Source organism: Gekko japonicus, unplaced genomic scaffold, assembly GCF_001447785.1.
Source record: "Gekko japonicus isolate JY-2015 unplaced genomic scaffold, Gekko_japonicus_V1.1 scaffold106, whole genome shotgun sequence".
In the NCBI taxonomy this organism is placed as follows: Eukaryota; Metazoa; Chordata; class Lepidosauria; order Squamata; family Gekkonidae; genus Gekko; species Gekko japonicus.
In genome coordinates this window covers 963,705-985,710 of record NW_015170890.1, presented here as the reverse complement: position 1 = coordinate 985,710, position 22,006 = coordinate 963,705, and the positions used below count along the sequence as shown (strand labels likewise).

The 22,006-nt window shown below is 43.6% G+C and overlaps 1 protein-coding gene across 1 annotated transcript in view; it reads left to right on the top strand.

The window, feature by feature from the left end:
• The first annotated feature begins 10,788 nt into the window (after positions 1-10,788).
• Positions 10,789-22,006, top strand: part of GADL1 (glutamate decarboxylase like 1) — a 126,512-nt gene continuing 115,294 nt past the window's right edge. The window contains exon 1 of the mRNA XM_015418396.1: positions 10,789-10,840. Coding sequence (XP_015273882.1) covers positions 10,801-10,840 — 40 coding nt within the window. The 5' untranslated portion in view covers positions 10,789-10,800. The remainder of the gene's footprint in view (positions 10,841-22,006) is intronic.

Genomic DNA, 22,006 nt, shown 5'->3' with positions numbered 1-22,006 from the left:
AGCCTGCAGTCTCTTTGCTGAAGCAAATCAGTGTTTCCTTCAGAGTGCTATAACATAATGCAGTGGTAACTTTTTGAAATGGAATCCACACTAAAATTACTGCGTATTTCACAACCCCACTTGTACAGTAACTCCATATGACTTTCCCTTTCCCTAATACAGGAACCCTACTTCAGTTAATACTCAACATATTTACATTTTTATATTTAGTATTTATAAATATATAGCATTAGTGAGCCCCATGCTGTATTCAATGACCATTGTTCACATTATGTAGGAGCAAATCCAGATTTGCCAATCGCTACCCTAGAACCTCCGTTCCCATCTCCTCTGTTTTTCCTTCTCTCTCCTGGGCTCATGACCCACCTGCATGAGAGTTCTGATCCACTTTGGGGTCCTAATCCACAGTTTGAAAATTACTGCAGTAACACCGCTTCATCCCAAACCCACTGTTCACGAACCACTGTGTTGAAGTTCTCCTTCAAGAATATAATGACAACAAGGGGTGGGACCCACGATACTCACGGGAGTGGAGGAGGGAGCTCCACACCTATGAGGAAGAGGAGGAAGCAGGAGGAGCAAAGATTTTTTTTGGAACAACAACAAGGAGCAACCAAAGACAAAGGAAAAGCAGAGGACAATATACATGTAGAAGACAAAAGTGATCATGAGTCTAATGACAGTTTAAGCAATTCTGGTAGTTCTCCAGAAGGTTCTGATTCTGAAAAAGGAGTAGGAGCTCCCAAAACTCTCAAAGTTAAGCTGAAATATGAAAAAAATAAACACAGGAGATAACAATAATTTTTTGTAATGTTATACAGTTCTAAAAGTTCACTTGTTATATAAAAATAATAGGCTAAATAGGCTACAATGTACCCAATATTTGGTTAAAGAGCTTAAGTTAGCTTTGCTATGGTAAGAAGGCATTCAGTAGCATTCTTTTATTCTTTCATTGTTATATTGTAGGAAGGCAAAAAAGTCTGTGTGGTGGTAATATGATCCTTGCTTTATTCTTGCAGTTTCACATGTTAGTTTTTGTATTTCCATGCACTTCCCTTCCTTGTATAGTTTTGTAGCAATAAAATAAATAAAATGTAAAAAAAAAGATTTTGTAAGAATCTGTAAAGTGAAATAAATACAATGTTAAAAAAAGATTTTGTAAGAATCTGTAAAGCAACAGTCTACAATCTATTAACATAATATAGTAATTTGTAATGTAGTGGATGTGGTGGATGTGGTGATGGCTACAAGCATGGATGGCTTTAAAAGGGGATTAGACAGATTCATGGAGGATTGCTCAATCAATGGCTACTACTCACATGGACTAATAGGAACCTCCATATTTAGAGGCAGCAAACCTCTCAATACCAGTGTTGGGAGGGAACATCAGGAAGATGCCCTATTTGTTGGCCCTCCAGAGTAACTTGGCTCCTGCATGAAACAGGTTCTTTGACTATATGGATCATTGCTCTGATCTAGCAGGGCTCTTCTTAAGTTCTTATGAATGTCCAGACAATTCCCAACCATTTTACAAATATGTGTGCAGCTGCAATATTATCTTTACTTGGATGTATTGGTTCCTAGGCTTATACTGTGGGAAAGTATCTGAGGAATAGGAAGAGATGTAAAATTTCAAGAAATTTTGAAGCCTTAGGGACACACACACACACACACACCCCGGAAGGTTGGGAAAATGGATATATGTGCAGTACACACCCCGGAAGGTTGGGAAAATGGATATATGTGCAGTACTTACTTTCCTATCAAACCTATTTTTTTACTTTTACTTTTTTACTTTTACTGATTTAACAACTTAAAATGCATCATTTATACATTAGTTCGCATATAAAGTTGTAGTATATTTATGGACCTTATGTCTTCATTTTCTATAAGAATAATAGCAAGTATACCCAATACTTGCAAAACAGTTGAATATTACTGTACCCTATGCTACTATATCACATGTATCTTTATTTTTTGGCTACTGAGAAATAAGGGGGGAAAATAAAAATTCTGTAGTAAACAAAATATGTATTATTTGGGCAGGAACTCTCTTATACTGTCCAAACAGGCAAGACTACCAGCGTGTTTGGATATTAAACTAACTTTATAACATAAAACACTGAAATTTTAATGTATTATCATTAAACACATTATGGCATATTAATTGTTCCTGAAATTATTTACATTTGAACAAAAAAATATTGAAAAATTCCTTTGTCAACAGTATATATAGGAATTGTCATTATCTAACACTACTGCAGTGGCTCAAGTGATTAAGACGCTGAACTGCAGGCTGTGGAAGGTCGGTAGTTCAGCAGTTCGAGACCTGAGTGTGCCGCATGATGGAGTGAGCTCCCGTCTCTAGTTCCAGCTCCTGCCAACATAGCAGTTCAAAAGCAAGAAATTGCAAGTAGATACATAGGTACCACTTCAGTGGGAAGATAAAAGCATTCCGTGCACCTTGGTGTTTAGTCATGCTGGCCACATGACCACGGAAATGTCTTCGGACAGCGCTGGCTCTTCGGCTTTGAAATGGAGATGAGCACCGCAACCCTAGAGTCGGATTCGACTGGCTTTCAAGCAAGGGAATCTTTACCTTTAACACTACATACTATCGTAAATAAAAATTGTTAATATTACACATCTTGAGTAAAACTTGGTTTTTCATTTCATTCATTCTTTCCACAAGAAAAAAAAGAAGGTTTTTTTTTTTTTAGTGTTACCCCCAATCACTCAGTTTTTCCCCTGGAAAAACTGAAAAAGTCATCTGACTTCTTCATGCTATAATTTTGAGTGTGAAAACCCTTGCCTCAAGAAATATTTTACTCATTCTGAAATGAAATATTTCATGAAAGGTTGTGTTTTTTTCTGGTGTTCTCCCAAATTTTGCAGTTTTTCCAAGAGGAAAAAGTTTGGGGTGGGGACACACACATTTTCAGTGTCCCCCCCCCCTGCCGCCTTCACATCTTTGAGAGCAGGGAACACATGCTGAACAAGGCTAGAATCAACCTCACACAGAACTGAGGGTAGTGTTTAGTGCTATTAATGGGCAGTGAAAACCAAGGAAGCAGAGGAGAAATAGAGGTAAAAATGGGATGAGGAAATAATTCATAGAGATCTAGAGAGGTGGTGGTGGGAGCGCTTAAGAAGAAATAACCTTACATAGGGCTTAGAGACTGCATGGCTATACTCTGTTGATAAGAAAAGCTGGGTACCTGTAGATTTGAGGGCTATACTCTGTTGATAAGAAAAGCTGGTCAAATTTTTGTGTGGAAGATCCCTGCCCGTAACATGGACGATATTTTACAATGCATCTAATTAAATTTAGCTTGAAAACTGAGAGTTTTCTGACTCAGTATTGTCTATTTTGACAGGCAGCAACTCTTTCGAGGCCAGCAGTAAAGAAAGGACTTTTATTCACCAAAACCTGCAACCAAAGATCCTTTTAACACCAAGGGTTGAACCTGGAATCTTTGGTATATAAGGCATGTGCCACTGAATTACTGCTCCACCTCTCCATGTTGATAAGGTTTGGCACAACTAATTGCCATTTAATTACTTCAAACATATACTGTTATAACCCATAACAAATATTTACATTATATCAATGTAAAAACAACTCAGGCTTCCACTCATTATTAAAGATTAACTTTAATTAACAAAAGTACTCAATTAGGCGAGAACCAGACAAATGAAGATTAAAAAGGAATAGAAAACTATTCAATGAACTAGCCTGGCAAATCTAATAGCAATTTGGAATAAGAAACAGTTGCAAAGGGCCTTCTGCCTGAGATCATCTTGTTTTTCCTCCTCTTAACTCTTTTAACCAATGCTGCAAAAACCCGCTGTTGAGAAAAGAACCATTTTCATAATCCAGAATGTGTTTCACTTGGTTTAGAAGAGAGGGGAAAAAACCACTAGCATCTATTATGCTGAAGAATGATGCTACTTGCACTTTCCTGAGGCAGTTACAAGGTAACGCGAAGGGAGGTAGAATGTCTCATTTGGGATTAATTTAAAAGTATGCTTTCTTCCCTGGTGATAAAGGAGGTTTGCTATGTGTGTGCTTTCAGTCACTCGGCTACAGTCATATTCCAGGATTTTTTCCCCTCCCAAGCACTTATGCAGGCTGTTCCCAGAATGGTGTGCCCACTGATCTTAGCTGTTCATTCTACAAGCATGCATGAAACTAATGCTTAACTTCATTGTTCAACCCCCCCCCCCCCACAAATGTGGAATGTAAAACTGCCCACTCTTGAATATTTGTTTGAGGAACTTGGGCTACTTTGAACAATTCTTGTTTGGTCACAATGCAGCATAAGTCATCATGCCTGCCTCCACATACCACTGCAGTATTGTTGCGTTATACCAGTCTTCATAACTTGGTGATCCTGTGTGGACAAGCCAGTCCAGTTGAGAATGACTGCAACAGTGCAATGGCAGCACAATATCCAGTGATTTGTGAGGTGGGGTCTACAGCACAACGATGGTGGACACCTTTCCCAGCTCTCTGGGAAGGCGCACTGCACAGCAGCGGGGGGGGGAGAGGTGCCACTGGATCGGCACCTCCACGGATTTCGGAAACTTTCTTAGATGAAAAGAGGGACGGGACTGTGTGCGAGCAATCCCCCCCCCCATTGCATTTGCCTTCTAAAGAGAAATTGCATTGGGGGTTGAGTCCTCTGTTCACACCTATGGCAGCTGCCTCCACTGGAAAATTACCGGTAATATGTTTCATTCCCTTCTGTTAACCCCCCCCCCTTCTCCTTCCATCAGCTTGTTGCCTGCTCAAACCATTATGGTTTCTTTACCATATGTTTTATTGTGTCTTGGATTTTTTGTGGTGCATGGTTGTATCTGGAGGTGCAAATTCCAGGTAGAACTGTGAGTATAGGAAAAGTATAGCATGCATAGTGTTTGTGTGTATAGATGAATTTCAATACAGAAATGAATACCATCTTCTTGGTCCAACCCAGTCTTCTCCCCCTCCCCCCCTCCCCAAATCCTGATTTGTGTTGGCAGAGCCATATCTGATGCAGTAGCTGAGGTGTGCTTCTCAGCACACCTAGGTCTCAGGTCTCTTTGGGAAGAGGGTGTTTATTTAAAAGTGGTGATTGGGATGTTCTGAAATGCAGGGATTCAGTGCTGCTATGATTAGCAAGATGCAAGGACTGAGAGTTTCAACTCTGTGCTAGTTGAGATTTATTTATCTGCCTTTGTTTACCAAACTCTGCCTCCACATTTAAAATTAGAACAGTATCTATGAAAATACCCAGTCAAACGATGAGTTCCTGTAAAATTGCTTACTCAGGCAGTGACTGTCCAGGTTCTCAAGCAGAGGGACTCTTCCTGACAGCTGGTTCCTTGGATCCTTTGTGGTGGCAGGAATTGCAGCAACTTGAGACCACGACATGTGTTCCACCACTTAACGACAGCTCCCTGCTATAAGTTTACTATGGTACCTGGAAAGGTTTCCTTTAGGCTAAATTCTTTCAATGAGGAGGCATAACTCATGTTGTGATGCGACAGGCCACTGTCACTGAGGGTGGCTAATTGTCTCTTTTGTGAATGTGTGAAAAATCCTGCCACACCTCATGCAGACGTGGGCCAGAGTTGCCCAGCAGAGGCCAGTTTGAAGGAGGCATGAAAGGCATCTTCCTCTTTGAATGTGCCTTTTGGATTTACAGGATCCTTTAAGATAATAAAATAACATAGTCCTTATGGTGCACAATTGTGAGCTGCTGAGGGCATCCAGAGGACTGGGCACTCAGAGCCTCTCTCGCAATTAGAAATGGTTTTGCAATTGCTGATGCAGAACTGCTACCACCAGGTAGTATCTGTCAAGTGGATGGCCTCTGTGTTGTTGCTGTTGGGTGTACACTAGCCCTATGCATTTGCCTGACAGAAGGAACAAGAAAGGTGGACTATAAATTAAGTAAATAAATAACCTGGTATATTACTCTTGCATGTGATTCAGATTCTTTTGACATACTTGCATGGGATTCAGATTGTTTTGAAAAACGTTGGGGGGGGGGGGAGACTGTAGGAATAGGTTGTACCAGTTCACATTCTGATTTTCCTGCAAAGAAGATGTATCATGTCTCTGTTTGTGAGGTCTGAAATTGAAAACATATTTTCAGTTTTGGTGATCAGCTATGGAATACATGAACTAGAAGTAGCTCTGAGCATGTGTAGAGTGCTCACCCTGAATTACCACAGCCACTCTGCACCGGGAGAAACTTTTAAGGGAGAGAACTCTTCAGCCAGGCTATCAAAAATAATGCAATGACTGGAAGGGTAAACTCTGTATTAGCAACTCTGTTTTTGCATAGACTTGGGGAAAAGGCATGGGCCTCTTGCACACTAGCAGTTGCAGTCTGTACAGCTATCATTCAGTGTCTGGAGTATGTACGTATCTAGACTCCGAAGCGTTCTTGATGCTTGGGGTGTGGCCTTATGACACACTTCCGGTGATGTCAGGGGGCGTGGCCTCATGACACACTTCCGGTGATGTCAGGGGGTGTGGCATATGCTAATGAGTTATGCTAATAAGCTCCAGCAGCTCTTTTTCTACAAAAAGACCCCTGAAGAGACGTTTGAGATGCCACTGGGCCCCAAGGGCGAGACCAGAGAAGAAGAGGCTTAAGATTGGTGGTTTTAGCCCTTTGAAGACGGAGGAAGACTGGGCTGCAGAATTTGGAGTGAACGTCTACGAAGTTATTAAGATTTTAGAGAGTCTTAGTATAGATGTAAAGACGGAAAGACTCTGGAAATTGCCTTTATGAAGCAAGCTGGAGGAGATGCTCGGGAAATCTTCTCATAACAAGTAACAAACTAACATATAAGCTTAGAAATACAGGTTCTCACAAAGTATATAGTTTATTAACAGCCTTTTTTTATTACTAACGGTAGCTTAACAGGGAATGATCTCCTAACCTTGGGTTTTAAGTTTAGTGTGGGTTGCTTTTATTTTTTCCCTAGCTGTAGTTACCCTATCCTTATTTTTCTTGGTAGTTTTTGTAGTATTAAAAAAATAAAAAATCCCCTCCGGGGGCTTATAAAAATGTTATAAAGGGGAAAAAGCATCAGACCACCATCTAAGCAAAGTCATTCCATTTCAACCTCAGTTGTCAATCTATAAAATGACAATAATAGATATTCTGATCCTGCCTAAATCCCTTGATTTCAGTATGCTTTTGCATGTTTAATTCTGCATTGGACCAAGCAATTACTGGTGAGTTCCTTCTAAATGGAGCTCAAGTTACACGTGCAAGAGAATTATATTGGAACTAGGAGTAATGCCCATTGTGGGAAGAAATACAACGGGATCTAGAAGGAAGCTCCAGATGAATGGCCCGACTGTGGCCGGCAGAGGGAAGCGGAAAATGGAGGAAGGAAAGCCATGTTTCTTTCCTTCTGCTTAGCCATAAGGCAGGGCTGTCTTAAGTCATTTTGCTGCCCCAAGTGGGTAGAATGGGAGGACAGCCTCATGGTAACAGATATGGTTCTCTCCACCTCTGACTTAATTTTTGAGGGGGAGGGGGGTGTTATGCAGTGGGAGCTAAGGTATAAAAGCACCTCCTCCTGTGCCATGTTTTCTGGGTTCCAAGGGTCTGGAAAGTGGTACCATAGCTGATTACACGGTTGCCAACTCTGGGTTGGGAAATACCTGTAGATTTGAGGGGTAGAGCCTGGTGAGGGCAGGGTTTGGGGTGGGGAGGGACTTCAGCAGGGTATAATGCCATAGAATCTACTGCCCAAAGCAGCCATTGTCTCCAAGAGAACTGATCTGGGTCATCTGGACATCAGTTTTAATAGCTGAAGCCCTGACTGCTACATCACATTGGCTGTCATACAGGGGCCATCTCAGCAGGATATAAGGACACAGAGTCCACCATTTTCTCCAGGGGAACTAATCTCTGCCATCTGGAAAGCAGTTGTAATTCTGAGTGATCTTTAGCCCCCACCTGGAGATTTGCAACCATGGTTTCCCCCAACAGACACTAAGGGGAAATTTATTTTACCTCAGAACATCAACAGCAAACTGTTTAGAATGTTAGAGGGAAAGGCCATTGAGGCTGCATATGCTAACAACCTCTGTGTTCCGAGGCAAAGGCGAATCAGGCCACATATGCAAATGATCTCTGTGTTCTGACTGGCTGTGGGGGGGAGAGGACTGTTTAGAATGTTGGAGGCAGGACTCAGTCAAAGCAGCCAGTGGATAGGGAGACCCTCTGAATGACATATCAGAGAGCGAACTGATTTTGGAGCGTGTTGGAATGTTCAGAGGAGTCCATGACCAAAATAGAATTATATATACTGGAGGATGATATGGTGAGATACTGAGGTAGAAGAACGGACTGTGCTATGTGGGATTAGAGCTGAAGGGTTACATTTTGGAATGTCCAGCTACAATATTAGAAACTGTAATCAGAAAAACAAAACAGCATGCAAATGGAAGGGGGTAACAGTTTTTTCCATACAGAGCTTGTTCTCTGCTTGCATGGAGATTTTTATGCAAAGGAGCATTAAAAACTGGGATCCACTACTTGCAGTTGGAAGTGACATCAGCTCTTCCACCATCTCATCCTCCTCCAAGTGTAAGCCAGACCTTAGAATCAGACAGTTACTTGAGCTCTTGTAGACTACAACACTCTTCTTCAGATGGCCTAGTATACGGCTCATGGTTCATGATCCTTAACTGGGTTTTGGAACTTCACCTATTGGATGGGCTGCAAGTTCTAGTGAGCAACCACATATATGCTGGTTTTTAGAAGAACTGGCTGCTGGTGTGCATGTATAGAGACCAGGGCACCACACCTCCTGTTTCCCTTCAAACACTTGCTGAGAGGGGCAGCAGGATAGAGAGGCAGGGTCACTCAATGGAGGAGAGAATTCCTCCATGGCTCTGGGCCAGTGTTCCCTCTAAGCTGAGTTAGTGTGAGCTAGCTCACAGTTTTTTAGCCTCCGGCTCACACATTTTTGTCTTAGCTCATGAAGGAGGGCTCCAGAGTAACCTAATTTATGCAGTAGCCAAGTTGCTCGCTCACAACTTTGATGCCAGTCGCTCACAAAGTGGAATTTTTGCTCACAAGACTCCACGGCTTAGAGGGAACATTGCTCTGGGGCATAACTAGGTTCCTCATTCTGGTACACCTTCTGGTGCTCAATTTGTTTCCTGTCACTGGTTCTCTGGATCCGCTGACCATGGTTCTGACCTTGACACTAGTTTCTCTGACTTGTTATCTCCCTATCATGTGACTGCCTGTTCCATGACTGCAGTTCACTGGATGTATGGAGATACAGCTGCAGAGGTGGTCCCTTGCTCTAGTCCACAAAAGCTTATGCAGGAACGAAAACTCATTAGTCTTTCAGGAGTTATAATGCTCCTGTATATTTTTGCTGCAATAGACTAACACAGGAAATTGTCCCTCAAAAACAATTACAGATGGGTAGCTGTGTTACTCTTCTGTAAAAAAATAAACATGAGTTCAGAGGCATGTTAAAGTCTGAAAAATGTATTCCAGCTTCAGTTTTCATGAGTCAGAGCTCACTTCATCTTACGTACTGGAGTGAATATCCATTAGGTTCATGCTTTTATAGTAACAACAGAATAGATTCCCCCCCCCACCTTTCTGTTGTGACTATAAAAGCATTGACCCCATGCAGGGGTCGCTAATGTCTTCTTCACTGGAAGCTATTTCTGAGCAATGGAAAAATATCCCAAGCTACTTTTGTACTCCATCATGTTAACCAAAGTTTGTTTTGTCCTTGAAGCAAAACATAGACTTAGAAGCACACCAGGAATGAAATTATCACACAAGGCGCACAGAAAGGTTTATGGAATAAAAGCTTTTTAAAAAATGCCTAGAGCACATCTTTTTGTGATCTTTCCCTCAGCCCTCCAGGGAATACACAAGCAGCTCTGCAGCAGCCAGCGAGCCATCTTTCGGAGGCCCTTGCCTTATGGATATACCCTCTGGTGTATATGATGCTCTGACTCCCAACAGCTTGTGCTGGGGTAACTATTCTTAGTTTTAAAGGTGCGACTTGAATTCTGCTTTGTTCGGGTGGTTCAAGGTGGGTCCCAGGTCTAGAAAGCCTGGACCACTGCTCTAGGTCACACAAGGTTATGGTGGAATACAAGGTACCACGTGACTCCTGTGTAATGTTTGCTGTAATAAACTAGTATAGCTACCCCTCTGGTTAGGGGCAACTCTGAACTGGGAAAATCCTGGAGATTTCAGGGCAGTTTGAGGGGAAGCAGCTCAGCAGCAGAGATATGATATCATAGAGTCCACCCTCCAGAGGAGCCACTTTCTTTAGACTAACTGCTATCTGTCAGTTGTAGTTCCAGGGGATCATCAGGCCCCGCCTGGAGGTTGGCAACAGTAGGAATTATCACCATGAACGATGCACTGTCTGGGGGTATGCTGCCCTTCCCCAGTTCCGCATATTCACCTTTGGGTATTGTAGTACAATTTTATTTTATTCTTTAAATTTATTGAGAGCGCTGTCCCCCCGTGCCTCCTTCATGCCCTCAGCTCACCCGGCCCGAGGCTGCAGACAGCACCTCCGGGTCGCGTGAGGTATTTATAGCCCTGCCCACGACGGAGCAGCTGCCGCTGCTGCCGCCGCCTCCGCCGGCCTGATCCGCTCTGCGAGCCAAGCGGCCCCGCGCCCGGTGGGCGGAGGCAAGCGGCGGGGCGGGTCTTGCGGGCGCGCGCGCCTGCTTGTACAGCTCGGAGCCCCGGCGCCGGGAGAATTCCACCTGCAGCCGCCCAGGGAGACGCACCAATGAGTGGCGACGCCGGCTGCAAAGGCGGGATGGAGGAGGGTAAAAAAAAAACCCCACCAAAAGACCCTTGAACCCTAAACAAAGCATCCGAAGCGTTTGCTGGCTTCCCCCCTCCCCTCACCGGCGCGCGGCCGAAAGCGGGTTAACCTTTTAATATATTTTGTAGGATGAATGAGCGGGTGGCGCGCTGCCGTTGGGCGGCTGGTGGTGAGCGGCTCCTGGGAAGCAGCTCTTCTCCTGAGGGATGGCCGGCTGCTGGCCACTTCTTTGTTCTTGGTGGTGCTTGGGAGAGTTCCCTGCTCCCCCCTCCCCGCCGTCCCTTCGGAAGCTGCTTTACCTGGCCAGGATTGCTGCGCCCCGCCCCCCCCCCCCCCGGCAGCATCTTCTCACTCGCTTTCTTATGAATAGACCAGCAAGGCGAGTTGGGACAGGCACTTTCCTCCCTTGCACTCTCAGAGGGAAGGAGGGGTGAGTCAGGGATCTTTCCCCTCCAGTGAAGTGACTAATGCTTTTCTCTCTCTCTCATTCTCTCTTGGTACACTTATCAGTTATGCCCACTGACTAATTTCTAGCAGTGTATACAGCTCCCTTGGAAACGGGTGGGGACGAAATGGCCTTTTTAGGCATGTAGCAACAACAGCAACAACATGAAGCCCTTCGTGCACTTCCACTCAGTTTTTAATAAATTGTATGAGGGGATGTGTGGCCTAAAAACAATTGCTGCAGGAATTGACAGCAGAAATGAAACAGGAGGGAGTCAGTAGCCCTTCGAAGACTAACAAAGTTTCTCCCAGCGTATGCTGGAATAAATGCTGTTAGTCTTTAAAGTGCCACTGGACTCCTGTTATATTTTTGCTGCTATAGTCTAATGCATCTCTGCATCTGAAATTCTCATGTAAGTCTCTCAGTGTCCTCTAAATGCTTAAAAATGAATCGAGGTGATGTGCATAAGAAAATATCGATATTGAAGCAATGCTCCAGAGGATGATAAACAAGATCTCTTTGGAGTATCTGTTGCTTTATTGAAAAACTAAGTGTGGTTGCTCTGAAATTTTTTTGCACAGTTGCAGCAAAGTCCATGGAACTAGAGCAGCAGTCCCTCCCCACATTTACTTGGAAGCAGGGCCATAGCCAGCCGTGGGGGGGGGGCACAGAGGGTGGTGCACCCTATAGAATCTTCAGCGCCCCCACCGCTGTCTACCCCCTCCTCTGAAAAGTACTTTGCCTTTTAAAATCCATGCCAGTCCACACCGGCCCTTGTAATCCTCCCTCCCTCCCACTACCTTTCTTTTTCATTCACACCAGCCTGCACCAACCCTTGTAATCCTTCCTTCCTTCTTCCTCCATCCCCCCCCCCCACCAATGGGAGGAGGAAGAAGGAAGGGAGGGGACAGCAAGGAGGAAGAAGGAAGGGGGGGGGAAGGAAGGAAGGAAGGATTACAAGGGCCGGTGTGGGCCTGTGAGTATTAAAAGGCAAGGTAGCTCTGCATGCCCGAGGCTCCTTCCTCCCCTCCAGAGAAGTAAGTACCTGGCCTTGTGGGGCTGACCTGACGCTAATTTAATTAGCCCCCTGGGAAGCCGATGCCCCCAACAAATAAATTCCTGACTATGGGGCTGCTTGGAAATAAATCCCTTTGAACTTGGTAGGACTTACTTCTGGATAAATGTGTAGCATGGAGTTTCAGGGTTATTAAAATAAGACTTGTCAATAGGACTGGCTCAGGGTAAACTATTGTGCAGGGTAGAATGAGAATTCAAATGTGGTTCTTCCATGGCCTAGTCTGGAATTCTGTCTAACGCACTGAACTGGCTGTACTCGATGAACAAAAACTATTGAGGCAGACTCAGCATGGGTTCTGTAAGGGAAGATCTTGTCTCACTAACCTGTTAGTGTTCTTTGAGGGGTGAACAAGCATGTGGACAAGGGGGATCCAATAGATGTTGTTCACCTTGACTTCCAGGAAGCTTTTGATAAAGTTCCTCATCAAAGGCTCCTAAGTAAGCTCAAAAATCACAGGATAAAAGGACCTTTCGTGGATCAAAACCTGGCTAAACAGAGAGTGAGTATAAATGGGAAATTTTCTCAGTGGAGGGTGGTGAGCAGTGGGGTACCGCAGGGATCAGTACTCGGTCCGATGCTTTTTAACTTGTTCATTAATGATTTGGAGTTGGGAGTAAGCAGTGAAGTGGCTAAATTTGCGGATGATACGAAGTTGTTCAAGGTGGTGAAAAACGGAGGATTGTGAGGCACTCCAAAGGGATCTGTCGAGGATGGGTGAGTGGGTGTCAATGTGGCAAATGGGGTTCAATGTGGCCAAGTGCAAAGTGATGCACATTGGAGCCAAAAATCCTAACTATAAATGCACGTTGATGGGGTCCGAACTGACAGAGACTGACCAAGAGAGAGATCTTGGAGTTGTAGTAGATAACTCACTGAAAATGTCGAGACAGTGTGTGATTGCAATAAAAAAGGCCAATGCTATGCTGGGGATTATTAGGAAGAATATTGAAAACAGATCAGCCAATATCATAATGCCCCTATATAAATCAATGGTGTGGCCTCATTTGGAATACTGTGTACAGTTCTGGTCACCACACCTTAAAAAGGATATTATAGCTTTGGAAAAAGTGCAGAAAAGGGCAACTAGAATGATAAAAGGGTTGGAACACTTCCCCTATGAAGAAAGGTTAAAGTGCTTGGGGCTCTTTAGCTTGGAGAAACGACGACTGAGGGGTGACATGATTGAGGTTTGTAAGATTATGCATGGGATAGAGCAGGTAGAGAAAGAGGTACTTTTCTCCCTTTCTCACAATACAAGAACTCATGGGCACTCCATGAAATTGTTGAGCGATCGGGTTAGAACAGATAGAAGGAAGTACTTCTTCACCCAAAGAGTGATTAACACATGGAATTCACTGCCACAGGAGGTGGTGGCGGGTACAAGCATGAATGGCTTCAAGAGGGAATTAGATAAGCATATGGAGCAGAGGTCCATCAGTGGCTATTAGCCACAAGGTATAGATAGGGACTCCGGGGCAAATGATGCTCTGTATTTTTGGTGCTGGGGGGGTCAATAGTGTGAGGGCTCCTAGTGTCCTGGCCCCACTGCTGGACCTCCTGATGGCACTGGTATTTTTGGCCACTGTGTGACAGAGTGTTGGACTGGATGGGCCATTGGCCTGATCCAACATTGGCTTCTCTTATGTGCTTATGATATTGCCATAGACTTTTTCTGTTTTCTACATTTAAAGTCTTTGCAAACCTTCACACTAACGTAAGGGTTTGTCCATTATAGTATTTATATCATGCTTAGTAACCCAAATCCTAATGAGTTTCTGCTGTTGGGTGTGGCCTATTATGCTAATGAGTTCCTGTTGGACGTGGCCAACTTGGGAGCCAGCCGGAACTCCGTTCCTGTGCGTTCCTGCCCCAAAATAGCCCTGGTAACCCAAGTTCTCAAGGTGACTCAGTTGAATGTATGAAACCATAATAAGATCTGTACAATGATTAAAATAAAAACCAGTTTCAAGACAAATATAATGGGCCCATGCTTTAAAGCAAAATAGAACAAACCTTCCTTTAAGACATTTATATGTTGTGCTCTCAGCCACACGGATGCTCAAGGTAACTCTCAGTTTTCATATGAAAGCAATATAACTATCAATAAACAATTATAATAACTAGCAGTAAAGTATTTAAAGGTTAAAATTAAAACAGCAGTAAAATGATAGTTACACTAAACAATGGAAGAACTCACAGGGTTTTTAAAAGGTCAGTAGCACAGACATTGTTAAAACCCAGTTAGCTGTAGTGGAAGATGTTAAAAAGAAAAACAGATTTTAGTTTTTTCGATTTTTCTTTCATGGAAATTATGAACAAAAAACATGTTCTTTGTCTGTGACCTGCAGCTTGAAAAGTTCATATGTTGGCGTCTCTTATTTCATGTTCAATACTTATATTTTGTATTGCTGTAAGACCAAAGAGCTGTAGCTGTTAGTTAAAGCATCAGTGTAGGCTGTAATCCTGTATACACTTAAATGAGGTAAGACCATGTAAATATCCTTACAGTTGTGCTACAGCGCACATAAAGAAGTTTTTTTAAATGAAAGACTTTCACACCAGAGTCTGAAGACCTGCTTAGGTGAATGAAAGGAATTTATTCTAAATGGAGTTGAATTTCTGTAGCCTCCCATACCGTATGAACAGTTTGTGCCTGATTACACAAGTACCTGTCTTCTCAAGGTATCAAAATGGACTATAATTTCTGTAGCCCTCATTCTCCCTATCAGTTTGGAGGAGTAAAAGGAAAAGTCTCTCTTAAGAGCTTGGACAAATCTTTAACCACCACCATATATATGGCAGATCTGGTGCTGGGCAAGCATCTAAAGAGGGCAATCAAGAATCTGGGTGCCACAGCTGAAAAGACCTTGCTTCTACTTGCTGCGTGCCTTACCCCTGAAAATGGAGAAAGATACATGAAATGATAATCTCAGTGGATAGGCAGGAACATATGGGAGGAAACAATCCATTAGACAATATGAAGATAGTTTCATTTATAATGTTTAAACAGTACATAATGTATCATTTCCTGGCACATTTCTCCAATATTTCACAATTGGTTCAGATGCATCAGTTTGGTGGTGGTCTAGTTGATGGTAGCCTTCCTGGAAAGTGAATTGGAAATGGATATTTTATTTAAAGTTTTATAAAATTCAGTACCAGGCTGGCCCTGATGGTGACTGAGGCAACACTGCTGTTAATCTCTGTTGTCTAAATTCCCCAGGTGGTAATATGTCACTTGCAAAATGCATTTCTGACCACTTGGGAGCACGCTTAAAACACACACACACACACACACACACACACACACACACACACACTTTCAATTAAAACAGTGACTAACAGTGCAATTCTGTACAGAGTTACTTCAGCCTAATACCATTAAAATCAATTGGCTTAAACTGGAGTAACTCTACACAGGATTGCACTGCACAGATCTTCAGTTGTACGTGTTAACTACTAAGTAGATGGCACATTAATCACAGTTGCCCTGTATTTCAGTGCTGTCTTGTGAAAACAAATATATCTATTTTTACCTGGAAAAAATGGAATGTTCTATACTGTCCATATGTAAAATGTATGTGTGTAATCAAAATTGTTGGATTTTAGTTGGGATTCAACTGAAATTAATTTGTGTTGGAGATGGCACGTCTCTACTTTGTTTTCTTGTGATGGCAAAGGGAAGCGATTACTTTGAAACTGAACAACGAAGAAAAAGAAGGCAATCCACAGTTGCATATTTATTGGAGGGAAGGGTTGGTTCTCTCTAGCTGGTCTGGTATAAATTACCTATAGAGGTATTTGAACATGAACTTGTCTGAATTGGTGAGAGTCAGTGTGGTATAATGCAGCTTCCTTCCATAGGGTCAGGACCCTCAGATAGGTCTTATAGCCTGTCTGCAGAATCACAAGCCCCTAGGTAGCCACCATAATTTTTTTCGCTGTTTTTTGGAGGATCTTTGCTAATACACATGTGTGGATAGCAAAGGTGCCACATGTCCCACCTCTCGTTGCACTCATGCTGAGAGAAACAGGAATAGGGCAAAGTGAAGTCACTCAGGGATGGGAGACATTTCTTCATGGCTCTGACCTTTGGCCTATCCCTCAGTATGATATACCTTCTGGCTTTTAGCTTGTTCTTTTTTTGTATGCTGCCCATAACTCAAGCCTTGATTTCAGTGAGATAATAACTCTGATACCCCTCATTGTGTAATGTGGCTGATGTCACTCAGCTATGAGGTCACAGAACTTCTTATCATATGCTTGCAGCTCAGTGTGTCTCATGCTGTCTCCTCGGGATTAAAGGTCTCTCTCTCTCTCTCTTGTTCTGTCTGTCTCTCTCAGGCTTTTCTACATTTTAGGGTTGTTGTGAGCATGAAACAGGAGCAGCATTTTATGCTAACCTGAGCTCCTGAGAGGAGAGGTGGAATAGAATGTAATAAAAAAGAGGGGGCCTTCTACTGAGAATTCCCTAATGAAGTTAAGTAGACTTTGCAAGAGCATTTCTTGTGTAGGGGAATTTTCCAGTAGCCTAAAACTTATTTTATCCAGCTTACATTAGGTAACCGCATCTGTGCTGGAATTTAATATCCTTGCTCCTGGAAGGTCAATCTTGCAAGGTGCTAAGCATTTCACTCTATTCAAGCATATGTTTTACTTCAGCACAAGAATTTAAATTGTGCACTCAGTCTGATAAGAGACCTTTCATGAGACAAGTTATATTTTATTCACACAAAGCTTGTGCTTGAGGCTTGTACTTAAGGGCAAATGTGGATCAGGTTATAGAAGTGACCTTTTCCATGTAAGCTTAATATAGATACCAGCAAAACAGGGATTTGTTCCATCTCTTCCTAGAGAGATGCTACTGTAGTCTGAAATTCATTCCTCTGTCTTTAAAGAACAAATTGGTGGCTATGAAAACTCCAGACTCCAGAGTGCCCAATACCAGCTCTTTTTCTCCCTCATTTCACTCTCCTCCATATTACTTTGATTCTGAATCCTCAATGGAAACAACTTCCTAGATTTTAGTATGTGTGGATTTTTAGGGTGCTGCCCATGTGAATGGAACTTAGCAAGCAGTACTTTCCATGTGGTGGCTATGGGAAGGAGAATTTGGACTGTATTGCACTGGAAATAGCATCAGTTTGAGGTTACATGATAAACTGTAGAAACCATTTAATAATCAGCTGCTGATTCATTGGGTTTATCCATGACAAAAAGGGAATGCCCTTTCCTCCACTGAGAAGTTGCTACTTTGGGTAGATTCCAGAGCACTGTGAGTAACTCGGGCCACAGACGTCTTTAGATGTGGTGCTATAAAGTAGGAATCAGCAACTGGAGAGGAAGGGCTAAAACTGTTTGCCTTAGGAAGAACAGGCAACCCTTCAAGTTTCCAACACAGAAGCAAAAGATATGGGTTGGTGATATTTTGGTGAATGATGATGGGGACTGTCTCTTCATCGTCTATCCGTGCCTTCCTGTTAAACTACTTGCTGACCCAGGTTACAGGGAAACTGTACATTTTTATCTGAATGGAATTGTGGTTGCTACTTATCATGGATGTTGAATCCACATAAGCTGAAAGACAGGTGTGATACATACCTGAACCCCTCTTCTTTTTGCAGGGTACATGAGATTGCAAAAGCAGAATAGATTTGGGTTTATCAAATCCTGATGATGGTGTATATTTGGCTTTGTTAGTTGGGCAGCTTTGCCTTATTATGTATGGCTTATGATGTTTTGTTGGTATGAATTGATCAGTGAACAAGGAAGCCCGTGGAAGCAATCAGGGATTGTATCATGGTTTCTCAAGGTAAAAAAATCCTACTTGATTTCACGTTTTCTAAGCATTAAGACAATGGTTAGTAAAAGAGTGTTCAGTAAGCCTTATGATGAATGACAAATTAACTCCTTATACTTCATTAAACCATCTTGTCAATTAAACTTCTAAAATAGCTTTCATATTAATGCATTAGGAACATTATTTTGCACTAACTCATTTTTTCATGCTTATTAGACAAGCTGTATTTTATGTGCTAGGATTTTTTTCTGCCTTAAGTAATTTAAAGTAAATTCTTCCATTTGCATCTTGTTTTGTCTTTCAATCAAAGTTTATGGTGTGCAGGATATATACTAAGCTGCAACATATCATGTAAGACTTTTGTTTTTCCATTCACTAACCTGTGGAGTTCCACAGGGCTTGATTCTCTCCCCAGTGTGGTGGAATGGCTAGGTGAGAGTTGGTTTAAGCTAAATCCTTCTAAGACAGAGATTATGTGGCTGGGGAAGCCCAGACCTCTGGGGTGGTCACTTCTACCGACCCTTGATAGGGTTCGACTTTCTAAGGTCAACTCTATCAGGAATTTGGGGGTATGGCTTGATTCTTTGCTCTCCATAGAAACATGTGTCCTTGGTGACAAAGACTGCATTTTACCATCCATGCTGGGTCTACCAACTGGCCCCCTATCTGTCTTGGGAGGACCTTGCCACAGTAATTAACTCAACAGTCACACCTCAAGATTGGACTACTGTAATGCGGTCTATGTACAGCTACATTTGAAGACTCTTCAGAAACTTCGGTCCAGAACTCAGCTGCCAGATTGCTGATAGGAGTGTCCTGGTCAGTGCATATAACGCCTATCCTATGGCAGCTGCACTGGTTTCCAATTAGTTTCTGGTGCCAGTTCGAAGTGTTGGTACTTACTTTTAAAGCCCTAAATGGCCTGGGACCCTCATGACTTCTGGACTGCTGGTCCAGTTTGGTGTAGTGGTTAAGGGTGCAGACTCTAATCTGGGAGAACCGGGTTTGATTCCCCACTCCTCCACTTGCACCTGGCTGGATGACCTTGGGCAAGCCATAGTTCTGGCACAGCTGTTCTTGAAAAAGAGCCATTTCTGTCAGAGCTCTCTCAGCCCCACCTACCTCTCAGGGTGTCTGTTGTGGGGAGGGGAAAGGAAAGGAGTTTGTCAGCCACTCTGACACTCCTTTGGGTAGTGAAGGGCAGGGTATAAATCCAATCTCTTATTCTTCATCATCCTCCCTGTCTTCTCTGATCTTCATCTTGGAGTTCATTGAAGGTCCTTGGTCCATGAACTGCCCACCTTGTGTCAACAAGGGTGAGGGCCTTCTCAGTAGTGGCCCCCGTCTTGTGGAACCAGCTGCACAAAGAGGTATGTGCCTTGCGGGACCTCTCTAGGTTCTGCAGGGCATGTAAGGCTGCTCTTTCTTCAGGTGGCCTTTCAGTGATTGTGATCCACCAGGCAGCTGGTATACTTCAGCTGTGTCTTCACCATCCACGCATCCTACCCTACTTGATAGTGGATATATTTTAATGGGGATAGATTTTTAAACTGTTTTATATTTTAAAGATTATTTATTGTATCTTTGTATTGTTTTTATCGGTGTATTTTAAAAGCTGCTAGCTGCCTCGAGTCCTATTCAGTGGAGAGGGAGCGGGATATAAATTTGATAAATTAAAAAAAAATGCCCCAGAAAAGCTTTCCTCTAAATGTTTATCCAATGGATGGAAGCCAAATAATAACAGCCAAAATAGAGCTAAGAGTCTGGCCTTGATTAACCAGGGGTCCCCATCCTTGCTCCCATGGGCACTTTTGAAATTTTGAGAATAGGTAATGGGCAACACACAAAAATAGTGGCTACCATGGAGACTGGATTCAGTCTTAAAACATTGGAAGCTTTCACAGATGTTTGAAGGTTGTAAGCCAAGTGTTTTTCTATGACGGTGATGGTTGTTTCTGAATGGGTGCTCCCTGCAAACACAAAGATGATGCCTCCTGGGCTTTTCCAAAGCACCTTCTGCTTCAGTAAGGTGGAAGAAAGCCAGAATTTGCTTTGGGAAAGATGATAGTGGCAATTTGGTATTGGCTTGAACCACCTACTGGACAGTGATACCCTAACGGGGAGGATCGAAGATGTCATCAGAACCACTCAAGAACCACTTAATACCATCTCGTTTATAGGAAGCACTTTATTATTGTTATTATTGTTATTATTTACGATTTTACTGTTTTATCTGGTTTTATGGATGGGCTTATGCCCCTTGTAAGCTGCCCTGAGCCCGCTTGCGGGGAGGGCAGGGTAAAAATGCCTAAATAAATAAAATAAATAAAAAAATAGTGGACACTGGACAGCACGTTTGTAGCTGCCATAGTGCCCAGAAACACCATCTTGGAGATCACTGGGCTAGATGAACTCCACAGACCATATATAGCCCACCTCAGTCTAGCACTGAAATCTGCAGCTGAAGCTTTTTTTAAAAAAAGGGCAGTGCTTTTGACAGTAGGCAAATCACAAAGTATACAAGTTTTTTAGTTGGGACTGGATGTGAAACCAAAGAAAAGGAATGAGGAAAAAATATCGTTGGATGGGATGAAAGCCTCAGTCTACAATTTTCAGTTCTTATTAAAATGAGATGGATGAGGCATTTTGAAAGACAAGTGGGGGCCCTCGAGACTCATGAGGGGTAATCCCATCTCCCCCCCACTCTTACTGAGCCCAATGCACCCACTGGGCTCTCTGGCAGCTGCCAGCGGGTCCACACCATCTTGGAGATCACTGGGCTAGATGAACTCCACAGACCATATATAGCCCACCTCAGTCTAGCACTGAAATCTGCAGCTGAAGCTTTTTTTAAAAAAAGGGCAGTGCTTTTGACAGTAGGCAAATCACAAAGTATACAAGTTTTTTAGTTGGGACTGGATGTGAAACCAAAGAAAAGGAATGAGGAAAAAGTATCGTTGGATGGGATGAAAGCCTCAGTCTACAATTTTCAGTTCTTATTAAAATGAGATGGATGAGGCATTTTGCAAAACAAGTGGGGGCCCTCGAGACTGATGAGGGGTAATCCCATCTCTCCCCCCCCACTCTTACTGAGCCCAATGCATCCACTGGGCTCTCTGGCAGCTGCCAGCGGGTCCAATGTGAAGCCCCTGGGCTGTCCAGTAGCCACTGCCATGCCTGGTCCAGCCCCTGGGCTCTCCTTGGGCCGTGCTGCTTTTGGACTGCACCACTGCCAGGCCCAGCACTGAGTCCTGGGCTGTGGGGTTGCGGCTACTGGGTCTGGTATGCCCCTGGGCTCCCCAGCAGCCACTGCCACACCTGGCACAGTCCCTGGGCTCTTCCTGGGCTGCACTGCCACTGCAAGGCCGCACTGCCAATGGCAGCATGCCTGGCTTTGGTGGCAGCAGTATGCCCAGAGCATCTCCCAAGCTGCACTGGCAGTGGCATGCCCAGTGTGGCACCTGGGCTGCGTAGTCACTGCCGCTGGACCCAGCATGACTCCCGGAGTCCCGGGTGCCACTACCATTAACTGCCATTGATAGTTTACATCTATATATCTAATTCTGAAGTCGCCCCCTGGTGTGCGGATACCTAAATCCGCGCACCGGGGGTACCTGGGGGGGAGGGAGAGTTTTGTGCACACGTGGGGTGGTCCCCAGGTGTGCACAAAAATCAGAAACCCTGTAAAAATATCAGGGGGGATGTTAAAATCCCCCTGAAACTGACAGAGCGTCCCCTGCGCATGCGCAGGGAACGCTCTGCGACCTCCCTCGCCGCCGCTGCTTCGGGGGGAAGAGAGCAGCGAGGCGAGCGGCGAGCCGGGAGGGGGGGAAGAGCAGCGAGG